Here is a 24,946-nt window from a genome sequence, read left to right as displayed (position 1 = left end):
AGAAGAGCAACAATGAATGAATGGAAACCAAAGTTACAGTAAATTTTCATTGAAATTAATAAAAAATTTAAAAAAGAAATTAAAAAAGAAAATAAGATCTAAGTAAGTAGAACAAAATGATAAAGACAAAAACAGAAGAGAAAAATCACTCAGAAGAAAATCTTTTGAAAAAGTCAATTGAATTTATAAACCTCTTGAAAAAAATGACCAAAAAGTGACAAAGACCAATTACTATTATCAAAATTAAAAAGATTATAAGTAAAAATCTGGGAAATATTTTTTAAAGGGACCTACCTCTCCAGAGTATTGAGGAGCAACAACGTCAAGCTGGAGACTAAAATGTGCCTGTTCCAGGCTATAGTCTTCGCAATTGTGTGCTATGCATCAGAGGGCTGGACAGTGACTACAGATGATAGAAAGATAATTGATGCCTTTGTGCTGTAGTGCTAGAGAAAAGTGTTGACTATACCATGGACTGCTAGAAGAACAAACAGGTTTGTCCTGGAGAGGGAGAAGCTGGGCTGCTCCTTGTAGTGAAGGATTCTGAAGCTTCATCTAACATACTTTGGGCATGTTGCAAGGAGGGACCAGTCCTTGGAGAGGGACACCATGTTTGGGAGAGTGGAGGGACGGCGTGGGGGGAAGACCCTCGATGAGATGGATTAATTCAGTGATTAGGGTAGTGGGAGAAGGTGTGTCAGAGATAATGAGTTTGGCACAGAGTAGAGCAGGGTTTAGGGCTCTTGTACACAGGCTCGTTATGAGACACAAGCGACTTAATGGCACATAACAACAACAATGAAAGAATTACCCTTGACAGTTTGTTAGGTTTTATTTTGTTCACAATCATGTGTGAGCTGACTGGATTGGATGGTTTTTCAGCTGTGGGTCAGTGGGCCTCTTGTAGGGATCAATCATGGCCTAGTGCACTGGCCTGGGTTTTTAAAAATCTGTTTGGGCCCGAGGGCCATTGGTATTAATTTGTGTTTGTAATGAACATTCTCCTCAGTGGTACAGCACTGTTCAGTTAATTTGCTGTACTGAGGAAACTTGGGATTGCTGTAATACTCAACACTGTGCCACTGGTGTCTCAAATGCCATAATGGCACCACATGTTTGGTGGAGCTCACAGATTTGGACAGTTCTGGAAGCAGGAGTGGCATGGAAAATCATATACTTGAAGATTCTATATCTCCAAGTTCTATATTTCCAGACTATGACTCATAGTCTGGAAACTCTATGAACTTGGAGAAACAATAGTTACAAAATGAGGTTAAGGTCTTTTGTTCATAGGGTCACTATGAGTTGTGATCAACTCAATGGCACTTAACAATAATACCAAGAGAATACTAAAAAACAAAATTACACACAGATATTGTACAGCATAGACAAAATGGACTAAAACATTAGAACTACATATTACCAACACTCATGCAAGACAAAATAATAGATAACCTAAATAGTTCTAAAACTATTAGAAAAATAAAATTAATAATTCAAAACATTCTGAAAAACAAGATTTTCAGAAGCAGACAGATCCATTCAGGAATTCTATCAAACAAACAAATAAAAAATTAATTCAATTAGTTCTACATACTCTCTTTGAGAAAAGAGAAGAAATATTATTTTGTTTTATAAAACCAGGATGATTGTTGTTGTTACATGTGGTCAAGTCAACTGAACTCATAGTGACCGTGATGGCCAAAACTTTGAAAATTGGCTTTTCTATCCATTGTGTTGTGGTTCAAACAGTCAAATGCCTTTGTCAATGAAACACAGAGAGACATTCCTCTGGTACTGCCTGCCTTCAGCCAAGATCCATCTAGCATTAGCTATAATATCCCTAGTACCACAACCTCTTCTAAACCCAGGCTGGACTGCAGGCAGTTCTCTGCTGATGTGCTGTTCCAGTCATTTTTGGATAAACGTCAGCAGAATCCTGCTTGTATGTAATATTAATGATGCTGTTGTTGTTGTTGCGTGCCGTCGAGTCGCTTGAAACTCACGGTGACCCTATGTACAAAAGCCCTAAACCCTGCTCTATCCTGTGCCAATCACACTGCCTCTGGCACACCCATCCCGATTACCCCAGTCACTGAATCAATCCATCCCATAGAGGGTCTTCCCCTCCTGCGCTGTCCCTCCACCCTCCCAAGCACGATGTCCCTCTCCAAGGACCTGTCCCTCCTTACAACATGTCCAAAGTATGTCAAACGAAGCCCCAGAATCCTTGCCTCCAAAGAGTAGCCTGGTCTAACCCTCTCCAGGATGAATCTGTTTGTTTTCTTGGCAGTCCATGGTACATTCAATACTCTTCGCCAGCACCACGGCTCAAAGGCATCAATTCTCCTTCTATCCTCCCTAGTCATTGTCCAACTCTCTGATGCATAACAAGTGATTGCAAAGACCAAGGTCTGTTATCAGGCGCACCTTAGTCTCCAGAGAGAAACTGTTGCTCTTGAGTAATTTAGAGAGGTCCCTAACAGCTGACTTTCCCATCGCAATACGCTTTTTTTATTTCCTGGCTGCTGGTGCCAAGAGTGTTGACTGTGGAGCTAAGCAAACTGAAGCTGTGAACAATCTCAATCTCTTCGCCATACATCCTGATGCTACCAATTGGTCCAGTGGTGAGAATCTTTGTCTTCTTGACATTGCACCTCAGTCCATACTGAAGGCTGCAGTCCTTGACCCTTCGCAGCAAGTGTATGAGGTCCTCCTCAGTTTCAGCAAGCATGGTTGTGTCATCTGCATAATGCAGATTGTTAATAGATCTTCCACCAATCCTCACGCCACACTTCTCATAGAGCTCACCAAGTTGTTGGATGTGCTCACCAAGTTGTGCTAAGAAATCTGGAGGACAGCCATCTGGTCAACTGACTGGTAGAGATCTATATTTGTTCCCATTCCAAAGAAATGTGACTCAACAGATTGTGGAAACTATCAAGCAGTATCAGGCTGGGTTTAGAAGGGGTCGTGGTACTAGGGATATTACAGCTGATGTTAGATGGATCTTAGCTGAAAGCAGGGAATACCAGAAGAATGTCTGTGTTTCATTGATTATGCAAAGGCGTTTGACTGTGTGGATCATAACAAACTGTGGCTGACTCTGAGAAGAATGGGAATTCCAGAACATTTAATCGTGCTAATGCGAAACCTATACTTGGACCAGGAGGCAGTCAACCATCAGAACAGAGCAATGAAACACTGCATGTTTCAAAACTGGGATGGGTGTATGCCAGGGATGTGTCTTATCTCCATACTTTTCCAATACATATGCAGAACAGATTATCCAAGAGGCTGGGCTCTGTAAGTAGAAATGTGGCATCAGGATTGGAGGAAGACTCATCAACAATCTTTGTTATGCAGGTGAAACAACCCTGCTTGCTGAAACTGAAGCACTTGCTGCAGAAGGTCAAGGACTGCAACCTTCAATATGGATTGAAGCTGAATAACAAGAAAACAAAGATTCTCACCACCAGGCCGATTGGTAGCATCATGATAGATGGTAAAGAAATTAAGATTGTTAAAAGCTCCACAACACTCTTGGCACCAGCAGCCAGGAAATTAAAAGATTAATTGCATTGGGAAAGTCTGCTGTCAGACCTCTCCAAAGTACTGAAAAACAACAATATCAGGCTAGAGACTAAGGTGCGCCTGATCAAGGCTATGGTCTTTCCAAGTGCTTGCTATGCATCAGAGAGCTGGACAATGACTTTGAGCTGGCTGTGGTGCTGGAAAAGAGTATTATGTATATGATGGACTGCTGAGAGAACAAACAGGTTCATCCTCGAGAGGGTGAAACCAGGCTACGGCTCAAAGGCAAAGATTCTGAAGCTTCGCCTGACACACTCTGGATATGTTGCAAGGAGGGACCAGTCCTTGGAGAGGGACGTCATGCTTGAGAGGGTGGAGAAACAGCGCAAGAGAGGAAGACCCTTGACGATCATGGATTGATTCAGTGACTGGGGTAATGAAGGTAAGTGTGTCAGAGACAATAAGATTGGTACAGAATAGAGCAGGGTTTAGGGCTGTTGGACACAGGGTCACTATGAGTTGTAGGCAACTCAATGGCACATTACAATAACAACATCTATTGTGTTAGCCCCTGCTGAGGTAATGGTCTCCAGTTACCTCAATTGTGGACACACGGTCTTGCAAATCATCAACAGCTGTGGGAAAAATCTAAGAGAGCACTTTCCACACAGTGAAAGAAGGTGGTGGTGAGAAGGTAAAGAAACTGTGGCACTACTGTGAGAGACTGTGGCAAGGTAAAATCAGAGGAACTGTGGAGATGGAGTCATTGTTAAAGGTTTTGCTTGCTGAAAGACTGAAGGAAAAGGTGACTTGTAACTGCTCTGAGATAAAATTTGCTGGATGATTGAGAAAACCAGAGATGCATTTGTACTGCTGAAGTGAACCTGGACTTTCAATAATTGAGGAATTGTGCCTTAATCTGGTTTACTCTGGTTTGGGACTGCTGGACTAAACATGGACTTCCACTGTGTGATATTCTTTGCCTTCCCCACTCACCAATCTATTTGTCTAATAAACCCCATATAAGTAAAATCTGTGACACGATCTGCAATGAACACTAGACCCAACGACTGGTAGAAAGAGCATGTAGGGTGGCATGTCTGACCATGTAGCTATTATGATACTGTGGATATTACTGATGGGGAAAGTTCCCCTTTATAAAGTGGGTAGAAGTCAGATTTGGCCTCCTCCACATTACATCTGCTCCTTTCATAGTGACCATATATGCAACAGATAGTAAACTTGCCAAATCCTGCACCATCTTCACAATCTCTGCTATGCTTAGTAAACCCATTACTGCAGTCACTGTATCCATCTCATAGAGGGTTTTCCTTTCCTTCTCCGGCCCTCAACCTTTCCTGAAATCCTTTTTCAGTGACTGGACTAGTCCCTCCTGACAACATGCACAAAGTATGAGATATTAAGCCTAACCATCTTTGCTTTTAAGGAGTACCTCAATAACACTTCATTGTTATCTTAGATCTCATACTTTTTAGAATCCAGTTTTTAAACATATTTTACTTTTTTTGAGAGAGAGTTTACAAATAACACTGTTATTTCACTTAATCATTCCCACAGATATTGCCTGTGAACATTTTAATTGAATAATGTAATTAGCAGGAACTCTGGTGACCTAGTGGCAAGAAGCTGCACTGCAATCCCAAAGGCACACAGTTGGCATCCACCAGCTGCTCTGCAGAAGAAGGATGGGCAATTTACTCCCATCTTTTAATTGCTTCTGAAAACCCACAGGAGGGTCAGCTATGGGTCAGTTCCATTTCAACAGTACATACCAACACTGTAATTAACTGATAACAATATCTAATCAACCACATTGTCTTTCCTGTCACCAAATTATCTATTAACTTTTAATGCCCTTTCTCTATCAAAACCTGGTAATCATACAAGAAGGATTCTATCTGTAAGTAAACCTTTCCTGTTGTTGCTGTTGTTATTAGGTGCCATCAAGCTGAATACTACTCATATCTCTCTGAATAATAGACCTGAACCCTGCCCTATCCTGTGTCATCCTCTACTCTTGAGACACTTGAGCCCATTGCTGCAGTAGTTACTGTGCCAATCCATCATGTCTTCCCCTCTTTCACTGAACCTCTCTCTACCTTTCAAATATAATGTCCCCTCCAAGGAATAGCTTCTCCTAGAAACATGCCCAGAGTTTAGAGATGAAGTGTCATCATCTTTGCCTCCAAGGAGCATTCTGTCTGGATTTCCCCCATCTGTTTGTTCTTTTGGAAATCTACAGGATAGTCACTAATCTTGTCCAGCACTCAGATGCATATCAAGTGACTGTAAACACCATGGCCTGAATCAAGTGCACGTCAGTCTTCAGACTGACATCTTTGCTCTTCAGTACCTTGGAGAGATCCCTGACTTACCCATAGCAATACACCTGATCCCCTGACTACTAGCACCAAGGTTGTTGTCTGTGGATCCAAGTAAGATGAAATCATTAATAACTTCAATCCTTTCTCCCATCATGATGTGTAGCCTACTGGCTCGGGATGAAGATTTTTTACTTCCTGATGTTAGGATGTAACCCATAATGAGATCCTTGATCTTCTGCCGCAAGTGTATCATATCTTTTGTCCATTTTGTAACTGGGTTATCAGTCTTTTTCCTGTGGAGGTCCTGTATTATTCTGTAAACTTTCATTATTAGATCCTAGTCTAAGATGTCATTGTCAAATGTTTTTTCTCAGTCAGTAGGTTTCCTTTTTACCCTTGGAAAAAGTTTTTGATCCACACAGAGACTTAATCTTTAGAAGATCCTATTCATCAGTGTCATTCATTCTCGGTTGTGTATGCAACAAGTGCTTCAAATTCTCTTCACTTTCAGCAAGCAAGGTTGTATCATCTGCATAACTCAGGTTGTTGATGAGTCTTCCTCTGATCCTGATGCCACATTTCAGAGTCCATCATCACAAATCATTTGTCCACTGTACAGAGTGAATAGCTATGGAGAAAGGATACATCCCTGGCAAACTCCTTTACTGATTTTAAAACATGCAGTGTTCCAAAGGAACAATAGCATCTTGGTCTAGGTACAGATTTCATCTGAGTACAATGAAGTGTTTTGGGATTCCCATTCTTCTGTTAGTCATAGTTTGTCACGATCCACAGTCAATGTCTTAGCACAGTCAATAAAATACAAACAGACATTCTTTCGGTATTCTCTGATTTCAGTCAGGATCCATCTGCTATAAGCAATGATATCTCTGGTACCATGGCCTCTTCTTAACCCTGCTTGAACAGGCAGTTCCCTGTCAATGTATTCTTTTTAGCTATCTTTGGATTATTTTCAGCAATATTTTGCCTGCATGTGATATTAATGATACTGTTTGATCATTTCTATATTGTTGGATCACCTTTCTTGAAATGGGAACAAAAATGGATCTCTTCCAGTGAGTCAGCCAAGCAGCTGTCTTCCAAATTTCCTGGCATAGACTAGTAAACCTGTCCAGGACTGCATGTTAGTTGAAACATGTCAGTTGGTATCCCATCAATTCCTGGAGGCTTATTTTTGCCAGTGCTTTCAATGCAGCTAGAACTTTTTCCTTTAGTACCATTGGTTCTTCTCCATATGCCAACTCATTTTGATACAATGACTGTGTGTTCCTTCCATCTTCTTATTCAAGATCTTGTGCATAGCCTCTCTCAATACTGCAACTCGAGCCTTGAATTTGTTTTTAAAATTTTCTCAGCATGAGAAGTGTCAGGTGAGTTCTTCTCTTTTTATTCTCCAACTCTAGCTATTTGCACATTTCATTATAATATTTTGCTTTTTCTTCTTGAGCTGTCCTTTGAAATTTTCTGTTCAGTTCCTTTACTTTAGCATCTCATTCCTCTGTTTTGGTTTCTAAATACTCCAATGCAATTTCTACAGTGTCTTCTGACATCTATTTTGATTTTTTTTTTCTTTCTCCCCTATCTTTTCTAACTTTCTGTTGCCTGTAACTTTTCCTTAGTTTTTTACAATAGTGGCCTTATACCATAATTGGCCTTTTGAGACTGGTTTATGTTATTCAGCACTTTCCTCTAGATTCATCCTTGTTGTGGCGTGTATAATGAATTCTTCAGAACTCTTTATTGTTGCATAATACTCCATTATGTGAATATACTATAGTTTCTTTAACCACCTGACTACTGATGAGCACCTGGTCACTACCATGTCTTTGTTACTGGGAATGATGCTGCAATGAACATGGGTGTGCAGCATCACTTTGCAGTTCATTCTGTAGAGGGATTTATGGACCAAATGATAGTATTTCTAGTCCTACATTTCTAAGGAAAGTGACAAACTACTTTATGTACTTCACATTCTTACCAGGCATGTATGAGAGCTCCAATCTTTCCACATTCTCAACAGCATCTGTCCTTTGCTAGTCAATAAAAATGCATGGAATCACCCATGCAAGCCACAGAAGGAAAGGTTGGGGACCTGGTCCCATAAATTTACAGCCATTGAAAACATTATTGAGTTGAGCACTCCTACATACAAAGCGTCTAGTTGACAGTAACAGTTCATTTAGGTTTGATACAGAACGTTTATGTGGAAAAATATAAAATATATAAAATATAAAAAAAATAAAAATATAAAAAATAAAAATAAAAAATATAAAATTCAAATACCTATGAAGAATCTACTTTTATAGAATGGAAAATTCATCATAGCAAAGATGTCAATTCTTTCCAAATAGATCTATCAAAAACTCAATTATTTTTTCAAAAGTTATAGACAAGTTGATTCCAAAACTTTTATGGAAATGCAAAAGAAATAGTTAAATAATACTACAGAAAGAAAACAAAGTTGCATGAAGACAATTATTCCCCTTTGCTACTTTTTATATATGTTGTGGTGGTTTATATATGCATCTGTCTAAAACCAAAATATCCACAAGCAATCCAGAAATAAAATGAGAAAAACGATAACAACAGATGTTTCTCATCAAAGAGGATTATACAGATAGCAAATAAGCACATGAAGTGATGTTCAATATAATTAAACACTGTTGTCAGCTATGTTGATCATGGTTGTTAGATGCTGTTAATTCCAATTAATTTCCTATAGACAAGAGTAGAGCTGTCCCAGTTTGTAAGGCTATATATCTTTACCTTACTCTTGCAGAGCAGTTGGTAGATTCAAACCAACAACCTTCCAGTTGGCAGCCAAGGACTTAACCACTGCACCACTATGGATCCTTTACTGTTAACTCACTGTCACTGTCAGTTCAATGGGCATCGAGTTTCTAAGGCTGTAAATTTTATGGAAAGAGAGTGTTCATCTTTTCCCTACCCCACACTGTAGCTGCTGGATTCAAAGTGCAGACCTTTTGGTTAGCAGCCCAAAATGTTATACGCTATGCCACCTGGCCCTTTTCATTAACTATTATCTGCTAAAGAGCAAAGCAGTCTGCTTAAAGACTAAGGCATGCCTGATCCAAACCATGGTCTTTTCAATTACTTCCTAAGCATCTGAAAGTTGAACAGTGCATAGAACGACAGAAGAATTGATGCCTTTGAACTGTGGTGTTGGAAAAGAACACTGAACATTCCATGGACTGCCAAAAGAACAAACACATCTGTCTTAGAGCAAGTGCAGCCAGACTGCTCCTTAAAGGCAAGGATGTTGAAACTTTGTCTCACACACTTTTTAGCATGTTGTCAGGATGTCTAGAAAAAAGATACGTTGGAAAATCAAGGAAAAAGAAGAATCTCAACAATACAGACTGACAATGACAGTTAACAATGGGTTTGAGCTTATGATGTTACTTATATAACACTCTTGGAATATCAAAAGTATAATGAAGGAGTACACATAAGTAGTTGTCAGGGGTTAAAGTTATGGGTAGACAGACAATAAAGAAACAGCACAAGGGGACAGTCCTGTATCCTGTGGTGGTTGTTACATAAATGCATATATGTGATCCAATGCTATGGTACTATACACACATACAATGAGTATACATGATGTGCTGACAAGTGACAAGTCACTTCCAACTACTAATTCACTGCCATTGAGTCAATGCTGATTCATGACAACCTTCCTGTGCTTTTCCGAAACTGTAAATTTTAATGGAAGGAGACTGCTCATCTCTCCCTTTCAGAGTATCTACTGAATTCAAACAACAGATTATTCAGTTAGTAGTGCAAAATGTTATGCACCACCCCATGAGAGCTACTTTCTGACTCCTGATGAAAGTGAAACACTGCCAGGACTTGAACCATGCTCACAATCACTGCTGTGTTTAAGCCCATTGTTAATCCATTTGTTGAGGTCTTCTCTTTTTCTCTTTCTACTTTACTAAGGATACTATGTTGTTGCTGTTGATTGTTGCAGAGTCGAGCACAACTCATAGGAACCCTATGAACAAAAGACCTGAAGCCTTTCTACAACTGTTGTCGATTCTCAAAGTTCCAGAGGCATGTTGTTTAGGAAGTGGATGCCACTCCTGCTTCCAAAAGGATGATATAGGAAGTAGTAAAATCCAAAGAATATCTGTAGTTTAGTTCTTGTGTACTGTTGAGTCAAATATATCCGACCTATAGCTGACCCTCAAAGGATTTTAAAGGCAGTTAATTGCCTGGGGAAGAGTGAAGCAGCTCCTGTGAAGCAGCTTATGGGTTTGATCTACAGTTCTTTGCTTTGGCAGTGTAGTTTCTCTACCACCATGCTACCAGAGCTCCCTTAATAGTATGGTACAAATGGCAAATTCTTAATTTTTTCACTATATTATGGTCATGTAAAATAGTATCATTGAGTAAGACTAGATAAAGGGCATTCAGATATTCCATTTTTGCAACTTGTGAGCTTTAAGGTATTTCAAAATAATAAGTTGTTTGAATGAAAATGTACAAAATTCATTATGAAGTATTTCTCTTACCTTAGACTCCAGCACCCTCACCCCGTTTTCCTTCCTGGAGACAAGGAATACTTGCAAATATTTATGTATGCTTCCAGAGATATCTTATACTTGTGCAACCATTATGTAAACCTATTTCTTATTTTACACAAGGTGTAGCATGACATACATTCTTCTGTATACTACTGTTTTATTTACCTGTTTAGGAGACATTTCATCACAGAAACATCAAGAAAACAAAGATTCTTACCACTGGGTCAATTGGCGGCATCAGTATGGATGGTGAAGAGATTGAGATAGTTAACAGTTTTAGTTTACTTGGCTCCACAATCAACACTCTTGGTAACAGCAGCCAGGAAATCAAGAGAATAATTGCATTGGGAAAGTCAGCTGTGAGGGACCTCTCAAGAGTACTGAAGAGCAACGACGTCAGGCTAGAGACTAAGGTGCACCTGATCCGGGCTATAGTCTTCACAATTACGTGCTATGCATCAGAGAGTTGGACAGTGAATAAGGTTGATAGAGAATTGGTGCCTTTGAGCTGTGGTGCTGGAGAAGAGTGTTGAATATACCATGGACTGCTAGGAGAACAAACAGGTTTGTCCTGGAGAAGGTGAAGCTGGAATGCTCCTTGGAGTCAAGGATTCTGAAGCTTCGTCTGACATACTTTGGGCATGTTGCAAGGAGGGACTGGTCCTTGGAGAGAGACATCATGTTTGGCAGAGTGGAGGGGAAGCGAAGGAGAGGAAGACCTTCCATGAGAGGGATCGATTCTGTGACTGGATCGATGGGAATAAGTGCGTTTGAGATGGCTAGGTTGGCACAGGGTAGAACAGCATTTAGAGCTCTTGTACATAACGTCGCTATGAGTCGCAAACGATTAGATGGCACAGAACAACAACACATAGTTCCTTTTTTAAGATGTTCATTCGCAATTAATTGAAGCAGTCTTCTACTGAAGGGTTTTACTGATTTTGTTATTGTTAAAAATGTAGAGAAGACGGTGCCTAAGTTTCCAACCACTGCACCAAAAAAAGAGAGAACCATGACCACGAAACCCTTGTATATACACAAAGGGGATCGCCTTTGGGCAGCCAGTCGAATCAAGAGCAGGCAAAGGTCATTCGAAGAAAGACAGCTGTCCCATACAGGACCTGGCCCCTCAGCTCCATGTCCTTTGTTTCCTGGCTCAGCTATGGGGAGAATTGTTCCACCCGGAAAGGCAGTACCGACACACAGCAACCGCTGGGGACACTGATTCCGCAAAGGCCTCGGCTCACCCTCGCGCCTGCGCAAAAGGTCCAGCCCGCCAGTATAGATTGCTTTTAAGGGACCACTACTCACCTCCTGAGGCTGGGCGAGGATAGTCTGCCAGTGTGCGCCGACACCCAGCCACAAGGACTCCCCAAAACTGACTCCGAGACCAGCTTAGGCTACCTTTACTCCACATCGCAACTAAAGGATCCACCCCCTTTCCGGTCCCCCAGCAGAAGAGCCTCTGCAGAAAAGTTCCGGTATTCATCCTCGCTCAACCAGCACTTAATCATTGTTACATTATTAAGGTATGCTGTGTTACTGTATGTACTCTTTACACTCAATATCTGACAAGGTGTATTTCTATTGTTTATACAAGTGCCTTTGCTATTCTTCTATGCTTATTTTTGTAAGATCATCCCAAACGTAATCACTAAGGACTCCCTATCAGTCATCTCCCTGTTATATGAAATAGTTTATAACCTGTAGAAGGTCAAGGACTTCAGTCTTCAATATGGGTTTAAGCTCAACATCAAAATAAAATTCTCGCCCCTGGCCAATTGGCAGCATCTTGATAGAGACTGAGATTGTTAACAGTTTCAGCTTACTTGATTCCACAATCAACATTCTTGGCATCATCAGTCAAGAAATAAAAAGATTAATTGTATTGGGAAAATGTCAGGACCTCTCTCCTGAGTACTGAAGAGCAACGATGTTATTCTCAAGACAAAGGTGTGCCTGATCCAGACCATGTTCTTGGCAATTACTATGCATCAGAGAGCTGAACAATGACTAAGGACGATAGAATCCATGCCCTTAAGTTGTGGTGTTGGAGACGAGTATTGAACATACCTTGGACTGACAAGAGAACTGGTCTGTAAGAAGGTGAAGCCAAGTTGCTCCTTGGAGGCAAATATTTTGAATCTCCATCTCACATACTTTGGGCATGTTGCCAGAAAGATCAGTCCCTGGAGGAGGACATCATGCGTGGAAGGATGGAAGGACAGACAAGACCCTGGATGAGACTGACTAACTGATCAGGGTTATGGGAATAGGTGTGTATAAGTCAATGAGATTCGCTCAGGATAGGGTGGGGTTCAGAGCTATTGGACATAGGGTCACTATGAGTGAGATGCAGACAACTCAACAGCACATAGCAACAACAAAACCAAAAGGCTCTGGTGGTCCAGTGGTTAAAGTCCTTGGCTGTTAGTCTGAGAATTGGTGGTTCAGCCTAACATTGATATGGCACTTGGCTTTGGTGTTTACAACCAGCTTCTCAAAAACTCATCATTTGATAGGAACCAACTCATAGGTGACCCTTCAGCAGGTTTCTGAAGCTGTAAATCTTCGGGAGAATTGTTCATTTTTCTCTAGAGGAGCAATTGCTAGATTCTAACTGTGACAGAGGCCTTTTGGGCACCAGTGCGACTTTCTAGACTACCAGAGCTCCTACAGCTTGCTGATCCTCTAGTGGGTTCTCAGAGGCATTAATTGCAAAGGAGAAGACTATCCATCTTTCTCCTGTGAGCAGTTAGTGGAGCAGAACGGCACAGCTTTGAGTTGGTAGCACAATTCCTGTACCAAATAGAGGTGGCATACAAGTACCATATGATCACCGCGGGATGATGGGCAATCTTCCCCCATTTGATTAACTGCCTCTGAAAACCCACTTGAGGGTGAGTTATGGGTCAGTTCTCACTCTACCGCACACAACAAAATCATATGATCACACACACCCATGTTTACTGTGGCTTTGTTTACAATAGCAGAGTTGGAAACAACCTAAGTACCCATCAACGAATGGATAGAGAAGCTGTGGTATATTCACACAAAGGAATACTATGCTGCATTGAAAACCAAGGAACTCACGCAATATTATTCAAAATGGGTGACCCTGGAGGACATAATGCTGAGTGAAATATGTCACAAAAGGACAAATACTGCACAGTGCCACTGTTGTAGGACGGGACTGACATCAGGATTGGGATGAGACTGAGAAAAAACTGGATAAATTATGTATACTGCTTTGAAACAAATGAGGGAGATAACCGTTTAAAAGCATGTATGATTGGGTATTATGTTTAGGACAAGACTCCAGAATGAAGGTTGCATAGTGGAGGGTGGGGATTGTATACCAATAAAAGAATTTCTCTTTTAGTTTTCAAAGAGAAGAGTGAATGGGGGGAGGGGAGCGTGGGCAGGGAGAAAAATGCAACAATGAATGAATGGAAATCCAAAATCTCTGTAAACGTTAAAATTAATAAAAAAAACACCCCAATACCAAAAAAACACATGATCAAGAGCCAATGGTAACAAAGAATTCCAAGCTGCACTAAAGGTATTGGCAAAAATAAGACCCAGGAATCGAACAGATACTAGTTGACATGTTGTTGTTTAATGTTGTCGAGTCGTAGACGACTCATAGCGACCCTATGAACGAACAGCCTGAGCACTGTTCGTACATAGAGTTTCCGGAGGCAAGCCATTTTGGAAGTGGATGCCGCTCCTGCTTCCAGGCTTGATTTAGTTGCGAATCTCCAGCCAACACTGTCCACCATGGGTACCCATTACCACGATTGGCACATCACTGTCACAGGCTTCAGCATCACAGCAACCACAAGTTACCTCTTTGGCTTGGTAGACATATTTCAGCTAAAAGATGCAGACCTGGATGTGCTCTCTATTCTAGGAAATATGCAGGACAGCTGCCTAGCTGCCTGACTGGAAGAGATCCATCATTTGCTCCCATAACTGAGAAAGGGTGATTCAACAGAATGTGGAAATTATCAAATATCATTAATATAACATGAAAACAAAATAAGGGAGATCATCTTAAAAATGGCTAGTATATAGACAGAGAGAACTTCCAGACATTCAAGATGGATCTAGAAGAGGTTGTGGCACTAATGAGATCACTGCTGATGTCAGATCGATCCTGGCTGAAAGAACGTCTAGTTGTGCTTTATTGACTATGCAAAGGCATTTCCCCCATAAATCATAGCAAGTTTTGGTGAACATTGAGAATGGGAATGAAACCTATACCAAGAGGCTATTGGGCAAACAGAGCAAGGAAATACTACATAGCCTAAAATTAGTCAAGATTGTGTGTTAGGGTTGTATCCTTCCTCCATGTCCATTTAATCTGTATGCTGAACAAATTATTTGAGAAGCGGGACTCTATTAAGAGGAATGTGGCATCAGAATCCAAGGAAGGCTCATCAACAACCTGCACAATGAAGTTTTCAACAACTTTCCTTGCTTAAAGTAAGGATTTCAAGCCCTTGCTGCAGAAGGCTAAACATGGCAACCTTCAACATGGATTGCACCTCAATGTCAAGAAAGCAAAAACCACCACCGCTGATAGGCAACATCATGACAGATGGAGGAGATTGAAGCTGCCAAGGACTTAATCTTAAATTAGACCCACAATCACCATTGATACCAGCAGTCAAATCAGGATACGTTTTGTATTGGACAAGTCCACTGTTAAGGACCTATCCAAAAATTGAGGAGTATGTAGATGACATAACCCTGCTTGCGGAAAGTGAGGAGGACCAGAAGCGCTAGCTGTAGAGGGTCAAGGACTGCAGCCTCCAATATGGATTGAGGTTCAATATCAAGACGACAAAGATTCTCTCCACTGGGCCAACTGGCAGCATCAGGATGGATGAAGAGATTGAGTTAGTTCACAGCTTTAGTTTGCTTGGCTCTACAGTCAACTCGGCACCAGTAGCCAGGAAATTAAAAGACTTATTGCGATGGCAAAGTCTGCAGTTAGAGACATCTCCAAAGTACTGAAAAGCAATGGTGTCTCTCTGGAGACTTAAGGTGTGTGTCTGATACAAGCCATGGTCTTTGCAATCACTTTTTATGCATCAGAGCTGGACAATGACTATGGAAGACAGGAGAATTGATGCCTTTGAGCTGTGGTGCTGGAGAAGAGTATTGAATATACCATGGACTGCTAAGAAAATTAACAGGTTTGTCCTGGAGAGGGTGAAGCCAGTCTGCTCCTTAGAGGCAAGGATTCTGAAGCTTCGTCTGACGTATTTTGGGCATGTTGCAAGGAGGGACCAGTCCTTGAAGAGGGGCATCATGCTTGGTAGGGTGGAGGGACAGCGCAGGAGGGGAAGGCCCTCTATGAGGTGGATTGATTCAGTGACTGGGGTAATCAGATGGGTGTATTGGAGACGGTGCAATTGGCACAGGACAGAGCAGAGTTTAGGGCTGTTGTACATAGGATCGCTATGAGTCACAAGCAACTCGACAACACATAACAACAACATCAGTTTAAGGACTAAGACAACACTCTTACAACAATGGAGAGTCAGCTAATGAGAGAAGACCTTTAAGATGGACTGACCCAGTGATTTTAACAGTGTTCTCAAGTATATCAGAGATGATGATGAGGGTAAAGGAGAGGGCAAGGTTCATAGGACTGCTATAAATCCAAGTGGACTCAAGGACACCTACCTCCCTCTTTCTCAACATGTATCCAAGAATTGGTTCCTCCTGAAAATATGGCCAATGAGACAAAGCTTCCTCTTCTTTGCTTGTTGGACTTCAAGATGTTTGTTCTTTTGGCAGCTCATGGTATAGTCTATATTCTTCACAAACATCACAATTCAAAAGCTTTCTTCAGTCGTATCTTGCCCAACCTAAAGGTACTTAGTTATAATCTACCAACTACTAACACGAATGGGCAGTTTCTGTCTGTAAAGTTTGGAATCCATTTGGACTGCTTTGAGTAGACCTAACCCGACAGAAGTGGGAAAGCCTCAAATTCACTCCTGCAGGGTCACTATGAAACTACGTGCCAGCAGTGGGGTCTGCTTTTTGGAAGACATGGATCTTTACTCTTGGAATCACAAAGTATATGGTGGGTGAAATAATTCTTCTCCAAGGATTCCATTTCTTCTTTCAATGTACTTATTCTATATTCTCAATCAAAACTCAAGTAATTGCTGGCAAGTTAGAATGAACTCGAGTGGGCTCTTCACTAGTTTTTCAGAGGCTGTAAATTACATGGAAAGGAACTCCCATTCTCCTCTTGCAGTACAACTCCATAGATTATGTCATTGGCTAAAGATTCGTGGAATAGGCCTGATTTACTGATTAACAATGGTGGTACAGTAATTGTGCTAACTGCAAAGTCTACAATTCTACCGCACAAGCTGCTGCAATGGAAACCTGATGGGGAGAGCTGCTTTGTGTCTAACTCAGGATAGAGTGTGCAATAGTAGCTCATGGAGCCCGTCACAATGGTTAAGTGCTCCGTTAATTAAAAAGGTTAGTTGCTCGAACCTACTAGCTGCTTAAAGGCTTGTTATCTGTTGCCCAAAGATGTCAACATAGGGATCTGCCACCAAATAGTTCTAACTTACCTTATACAATACCCTATATCCTAAAGGGTATACCTAACACTAACATAGTAACATATTCATTAAAAATGTTAGCTGCTTGAACCCACTAGCTGCTTAAAGGCTTGTTATCTCCTGTCCTAAGATTTCAACATAGGGATCTGCCACCAGGTAGTTCTAACTTACTTTATACAATACCCTATGTCCTATCCGGTATAAGTAGAATTCCTCTCTCCAGATACAACATTTTAACTGAAAGCAGTAAGATCTGTACAAGAAGTTACCAGGTTAATACTTGTTGGAGTGACAATTCCAGTGAAAAGCAGAATGCCAATATGATTCAATTTCTAAGAACCTTATTTAAGTACTTTCTTGTATTATCTTATTAGGCTTCAAAGGTTTTTCAGTAGAGTTCCAATTTAAGAACAAAACAATCAATGATTTGCCTTAACCTTTGCATACCCAAATAATCTTTACTTTTTTTGGTGCTAATCATGTACTTTCAGTAATGAAAAGCATGCTGAAATCAAGGGGAAAAATGAGGCAATAGGAATTTTGATACAATTATCCGGGACACCTATATGTGGAAGCTGCTCACAAATACCGAGAAGCTGAAAATGTTTTTGGATACAGGCCCAAGGGATCATTTAAGGATTAATGATGATAACAAAAGTCTCTTGACCCTGTAGAAGTAATTCAGCCTTGTTGTTGTGTATCAGAGTCAGAACCAACCCATAGCTGACCCTCCAGCAGATTTTCAGAGGCAGTTAATCACATGGGAGGAGACTGCCCATCCTCTTCCACCAGCTGGTGGCCTCAAACTGCATGTCTTCAATATTGCAGTGTAGCTTTTCGCCACTATAATAGTATTTTTCCATACAACTATCAGGGTAAAGCTTTTCCAATGTCCTTTAAGTTTGAAAGGCTACTGTTGAAAATTATTTCCCAGGCTACAAGTTATGAATAAACATGCTGTAAACTACAGCCTAAAATTTTTTAAAAAGCCTACAATTTTAACTAAAATCTACTTTATTATTTTATATATACACACACACAATTTTTTTGGTCTCAATTCCACTTTACAGGTCAACTACTCCCTTATACCAAAAAGCTTTGTCCCTTTAAAATGCATAAGTATTAATAGTAAAGCTCTGTATTTAAAATACTACAAAAATTGGTGGTGGTTGTTGTTATTGACTCTCTAACCCAATAGCTCCAGCAAACTGAAAAAGAACAGCAAGAAAACCTGATACTCTCTAAAAAAACCTGAAATTATAAAAACTAAAGCAGAAATAAATGAAATAGAAAACAGAAAAACAACTGAAACTATCAACAAAACTAGCAGTTGGTTCTTTGAAAAGGTCAATAAAATCGATAAACCACTAGCAAAACTCACAGAGAAAAGACACAAATAATTAGAATAAGAGAGGAATCAGGCAACATCACAACAGAGCCAACTAAAATAAAAAAGCTAACATTAGAGTATTATGAAAACTATACTCAAACAAATATGAAAACCTAGAGGAAATGGACAAATACTTAGAAAAACACAACCTACCTAAAATGACACAAACCGAAACTGAACATCTGAACAGACCCAGTACAAAAGAAGAAACTGAAAAGTAATAAAACTTCCAACCAAAAGCAGCCCTGGACCAGATGGTTTTACAAATGAATTTTATCAAACATTCAGAGAAGAAATGTTATCAATTCTACATAAATTATTTCAGAAAATAGAAGAAGATGGAATTCTCCCAGACCCATTCCATGAAGCAAACATATCTTTGATACCAAAGCCAGGAAAGAACACCACCAAAATAGAAAACTATAGGCTACTATTTCTCATGAACATAGATGCAAACGTCCTAAATACTGGCCAAAAGAATCCAAGGATACATCAAAGAAATAATTCACCATGACCAAGTGGGATTCATAACAGGTATACAAGGATGGTTCAACATAAGGAAAACAATTAATGTAATTCATCACATTAACAAAGCAAAGAACAAGAACCACGTCATCCTATTAATTGATGAAGAAAAGGCCTTTGACAAAATCCAGCACCCTTTCCTGATTAAAACGCTCAACAAAATAGGATTAGAGGGGAATTTTTTCAACATAGTAAAAAGTCTTTATGCAAACCAGAGAGCCAACATTGTTCTCAATGTAGAAAGGTTAAAGTCATTCCCTTTAAGAACAGGAACTAGGAAAGGATTCCCACTATTACCTCTCTTATTCAATATTGTTTTGGAAGTCTTAGTGATAGCAGGAAGACAAGAGAAGGGAATAAAAGGTATCCAAATTGGCAAAGAGGGGGTAAAATTATCTCTCTATGCAGACGATATGATGGTATACTTAGAAAACCCTAAAGACTCAGCAAGAAAACTACTGGACACAGTGGACCAATTCAGCAAAGTGGCAGGATACAAGATCAACATACAAAAATCAGTTGGATTTCTCTACAATGACAAAGAGAATACAGAGTTGGAACTAAGAAAAATAGCAGCCTTCACAATAACTAATCACAAAATTAAATACTTAAGAATAAATTTAATCAGAAGCACAAAGGATCTATTCAAAGAAAATTATAAAACATTACTACAAGAAACAAAAAGAGAAGTGGAAGAATATCCCTTGCTCATGGATAGGAAGGCTCAATATTGTGAAAATGGCAATACTACCAAAGGCAATTTACACATTTAATGCAATCCCAATACAAACCCCAATCCCATTCTTCAACGAGATGGAAAAGGCAAGCTCCAGTTTCATTTGGAACGGAAAGAAGCCCCAAATAAGCAAAGCACTCCTTAAAAATAGAAGAAAGGTAGGAGGCATCTCACTCCCTGATTTCAAATCCTACTACACTGCCGTGGTGGTTAAGACAGCATGGTACTGGTACAATGACAGACACAAGGACCAATGGAATAGAATTGAGAACCCGGAGATCAGCCCATCTATCTATGGTTAACTGATTTTTGACAAGGGGATGAAATCAGTTAAGTGGGGAAATGACAGCCTTTTTAACAAATGGTGTTGGCAAAACTGGAAAAGTATCTGCAAGCAAGATCCACACCTCACTCCATATAAAAAAAATCAACTCAGATCATGGACCTAGAACTAAAACCAAGGCCTATAAACTCCATTAAAGAAAAGCTAGGAACAATTCTAGAAGTCCTAATCCACAACATAAAACAGTCTTCCAAGTATCCTGAAAAATCTACAAGCAGAAGATAAAATAGATGAATGGGATCTTCTAAGAATCAAATCCCTATGCACATCCAAAAACTTCTCCAACAGGGTAAAAAAGGCAAGCCACTAACTGGGAAAAAGTATTTGGTAATAACATATCAGATAAGAGACTTATATCCGGAATTTATAAAATACTTGAGCACCAAAACAAGATAAACAATCCAATAGAAAAATGGGCACAGGATATTAACAGACACACTTCACCGAAGACGACCTTCAGATGGCTAACAAGCATAAGAAGAAATGTTGAAAATCCCTAGCTCTAAGAGAGATGCAAATTAAAACTATGAGATATCATCTCACCCCAGTCAGAAGAGCAAAATTTAATAGAATAGCAAGCAACAAATGCTGGGGAGGTTGTGGAAAAACTGGAACCCTTATTCACTGTTGGTGGGAGTGCAAAATGGTGCATTCACTGTGGAAGGCGGTATGGTGCTTTCTCAAAAAGTTGCAAACAGAGATACCATTTGACCCAGCAATTACACTACTGGGAATATGCCCCAGAGAGAACACAACTGACACCCATGCAGATATATGCACACCCATGTTTATTGCGGCTTTGTTTACAATAGCAAGGAGTTGGAAACAACGTAAGTGCCCATCAACAAACAAATGGATAGAGGAGCTGTGGTATATTCACACAACGGAATACTATGCTGCACTGAAAAACAAAGAACTCATGCAATATTATTCAAAATGGGTGATCCTGGAGGACATTATGCTGAGTGAAGTATCTCAGTCACAAAAGGACAAATACTGCTTGGTGCCACTGTTGTAAAACAGGACTGACGTAGGGGTTGGGGAGAGACTGAGAAAGATGGGTTTAGATTGAGATTGTTCACAGGTTCAGTCTGCTCAGCTCCACGGTCAACACTCTTGGCAACAGTTGCCAGAAAATCAAAAAACGTACTGCAATGGGAAAGTCTGCAGTTAGGGACCTCTCTAAAGTACTCAAGAGCAAGTGTCTCTCTGGAGACTAAGGTGCACCTGATATAGGCCATGGTTTTTGCAATCACTTGTTACGCATCAGAGAGGTGGACAATGACTAGGGAGGATAGAAGGAGAATTGACGCCTTTGAGCTGTGGTGCTGGAGAAGAGTATTGAATGTACCATGGACTGCCAAGAAAACAAACAGATTCATCCTAGAGAGGGTTAAACCAGGGTGCTCCTTGGAGGCAAGGTTTCTGGGGCTTCGCCTGACATACTTTGCACATGTTGTAAGGAGAGACAGGTCTTTAGAGAGGGACATCATGCTGGGCAGAGTGGAGGGACAGCGCAGGAGGGGAAGACCCTCTATGAGGTGGATTGATTCAGTGACTGGGGTAATCGGGATGGGTGTGTCAGAGGCAATGGGATTGGCACAGGATAGAGCAGGGTTTAGGGCTGTTGTACATAGGGTCGCTATGAGTCGCAAACGACTCGACGGCACATAACAACAACTGCATTGAAACAGATGAGGGAGAAAAACTGTTTAAAGGGATATGTGATTAGGTATTTTTGTCATGACAGGAGTCTAAAGCAAAGGCTACATGGTAGAGCGGACCTGCAGGAGGGTTTGTAGAACAGTAAAAGAATTTTTCTTTTACTTTTCCAAGAGGGTAGTGAACTAGGGAAGAGGGTTCGGAGGGGAGAAAAGTACAACAATGAATGGGTGGAAATCAAAAGTCTCTGTAAATTTTTACTGAAATTAATAAATTTAAATGAAACAAAAACAAAATTGATTGTTGTTGTGTACTGTCAAGTCTGAACCGACTCATAGCTGACCTCTGGTGGGTTTTCAGAGGCAGTTAATCGCACAGGAAAAGACTGCCCATTCTTCTCTGGAGGTGCAGCTGGTGGCCTCAAACATCGTGCGTTCGGGACTGCCGTGCACCTTTTTGCCACTAGGCCACAAGAGCGTCCATAAAATTGGTAGTTTATACCTTAATCGAGCATAATCAAACTAGCAGGTTTAAACTAGTGTGTCCACTAGACAACTATGACAAATACTCATCTATATTTGATGCAAAAGCCATGTTTGCATTATTTTAAGAGCTAATAAAATGCTTTTCTCAAAAAAAAATGCTTTTCTCATTTAGATTAATTATAATCAAATTTTACTTAAATTAGAATAAGTACTGAAAGGGTCCGAAAACTTAATAGCTCAGGTAATTTCTCCCGTATGTGTTGTTGTTTATTGTCAAAACTCACGGAGGATCCTCCAGTAGGTTTCTGGAGACAGTAGCTGGTGGATCTGAACTGCCTGCCTTTGGTTTGGCAGCATAACTTGTTACCAACTAGACCACCAAAGAGCCCTCTCCCTTATGTAGTTGAGGAAATAGAGACCCACAGTGATTTCAAATTATATTAATAGGTAATCAATTACTCAAAAACGAGTTCCATTAAGCCATGATTAGCATATTTTTAAAATATGAACATTAAAATTCATTTTAAAACTGAGATTTAAAGTGAAACTTTTAAATGAAATTTTTAAACATAAGGCACACTGTGGGGACTCTGGACTTTTTACCTAATCTATGTAAAAATCCCCACATAAAATAAAATCTTTCTTACTATTATACTCTGTTTCTCTGGGAATAAATCAGACACAAAAATACACTTTGGAGAGAAATTTAACTGTACTATAGCAGTAGAAATATATTCTTTGAAAAAATTTTACAATGACAGAAAACTTATATATGCTAATGAGATTCTATACTAATCTTTATTTATATTTTAAGGCCTGGAATAAGTCTTTAAAATTACATCTTACTCTCCGAATGATGTGAATTACGCCCACTTGACAAAAACAAGTATGATTAATACATTACGAATATTTTAAAGGAAAACATTTTGAAGACAACTTTTATTAACCAATCCAAATTAAACATTACCTCTAAAACTGAATCTGTTAATTCTCTGTTGAAAAAAATTTCATAACCAAATTGTACATCTAGCTTATGTGTAAGTTTCAGCATTCATATACTAAAATCATGGAAGCCCTGTTTTATGAAATCTTACTACTCAAGGTAAACATATTATATATTACATGACAATGACATGAATTTTCTATGAAAACCCCAGGTAATTAAAACACTGTTGTATTTACTAATAATCACATACAATATGATTATGTTGAAAGAACTGGTAATTGTTTGCAAAGTGTGTCAGAGTAAATAAAAACTGTTGAATACTACTTTTGGTTCTAGTTTCTTTCTTGCCCAAAAATGTGCATATAGCCAGTGGATTTTTCTGTAGAATTTTATTTTGAAAATAGTTTTCACTGGAAGATTAATCTAAAAAAACACTTTTAGATATGAAAATGTTATACAACTTATTTATTACAAATTAATCAAGATAATCAATTCTGCAATCATGTATACCATGTTAGCTCTCCTACATAAAAAATATTGCACATTTTCCTTAATTTTACTTTCAAATGTGACTGATGACTAAACTATAGAATTCTAAACTATGTTAAAGTTATCCTGTGAAATGCCAACTTTATAAATATCAGAACTAAATGCACTGTAAAACAGCCTTTTTTGGTAAACATGCATTTATTCACAGTTGGTTTATTTCCTTTAGATAAATGCATAAGTTGCTAAAAATTATTAAAGAACCTAGGTAGAAGGTACATGAGCACATTATACAAATCTATTTCTATCTTTATTTTGAAGAAACACTGATCTTGGCAAAAATATGGCATTATTTTTAAATGAACTATTGCTGGTAAGAAGGCATACTTCAAAACTTCTGTGTCGTGCACCTGCTTTTCTCTGCATTTTAAATTAAGATTTTAAAAGCATTTGTTTTCAGAGTTATGTACTGCCACATAAGGGAATAATCTTATAAAAAACAGACCATGAAAGCATTGGGCACTTAAATTAAAATGTTTCTAGAGCCTTTTACTAAGTTATGACTGCCTTAAACAGCTAGACCACTCACTGATCATAATTTAAGAAATTGACAAAATCAGATCACTTTAAGGTTAAGAAGTTGACACAGACCTGCATAATACAGCATTTCTCCACTGAGTTGAGGTCATAGTACACTTTAAAAATATAAATATATATTGAATCATCTTATTTCTATATTAACCCCAAGTGTTTAAAATATGCTTTTAAAACAGAAGTGGATGATGGCAGAATATTCTTCCAGACTTGACTATCAATGCCAAACACACTCATTCTTTACAGATAATTCTACTGGTGCAATGGCTTGATTAATTTCAGCAATTTCATTTTACAGGAGTGATCTGTACTTCACAGAGAGAATACATGTTACTTGAAAATCCCCCAAACAGGAAGAAAAGTTTAGAAAGCTGTCAAATGCTTCCAAATGGAAAATATACATCTATTTATGGCCCACTTTCATACCCTTAAAGGTAGAATGTGACAAAAGTCCATGTGTACAATTACAAACTTTGTCAAACTATTAATTTAAAACCATTTTCTCTGGGGGAAGATGAAAGGAAGTACCTTTAAAACCTGTAATACAAAATTCCAGCTGCCTCTGTATAAAAGTACGTTCCTTAGATTAAAAATCATAAAATTAAGGTGCAAGAAGTTAACAAAAATGAACTAAAGAGCTTTATTGACATCACAGTACATTCGAGAATAATTTTAAGAACATTACAGCTGAAAGAGAATGGCATATTTATAGTCTTATTGTGCACTATTTTTT

General features: G+C 39.3%; 2 protein-coding genes across 2 annotated transcripts in view; both read right to left on the bottom strand.

Moving 5' to 3' along the window:
- Positions 1-11,936, bottom strand: part of COQ3 (coenzyme Q3 methyltransferase) — a 40,750-nt gene extending 28,814 nt beyond the window's left edge. The window contains exon 1 of the mRNA XM_006881238.1: positions 11,759-11,936. Coding sequence (XP_006881300.1) covers positions 11,759-11,936 — 178 coding nt within the window. The remainder of the gene's footprint in view (positions 1-11,758) is intronic.
- A 12,684-nt stretch (positions 11,937-24,620) lies between these two features.
- Positions 24,621-24,946, bottom strand: part of PNISR (PNN-interacting serine/arginine-rich protein) — a 33,378-nt gene continuing 33,052 nt past the window's right edge. Inside the window, exons 9-10 of the mRNA XM_006881237.1 lie at positions 24,742-24,793; positions 24,621-24,640 (exon numbers count right to left, since the gene is read on the bottom strand). Of these exons, the coding sequence (XP_006881299.1) occupies positions 24,621-24,640; positions 24,742-24,793 (72 nt within the window). The remainder of the gene's footprint in view (positions 24,641-24,741; positions 24,794-24,946) is intronic.

Source organism: Elephantulus edwardii, unplaced genomic scaffold (assembly GCF_000299155.1).
Source record: "Elephantulus edwardii isolate Elephantulus edwardi_28Jun2011 unplaced genomic scaffold, EleEdw1.0 scaffold00013, whole genome shotgun sequence".
Classification (NCBI taxonomy): Eukaryota; Metazoa; Chordata; class Mammalia; order Macroscelidea; family Macroscelididae; genus Elephantulus; species Elephantulus edwardii.
This window is presented reverse-complemented; position numbering and strand designations above follow the sequence as displayed.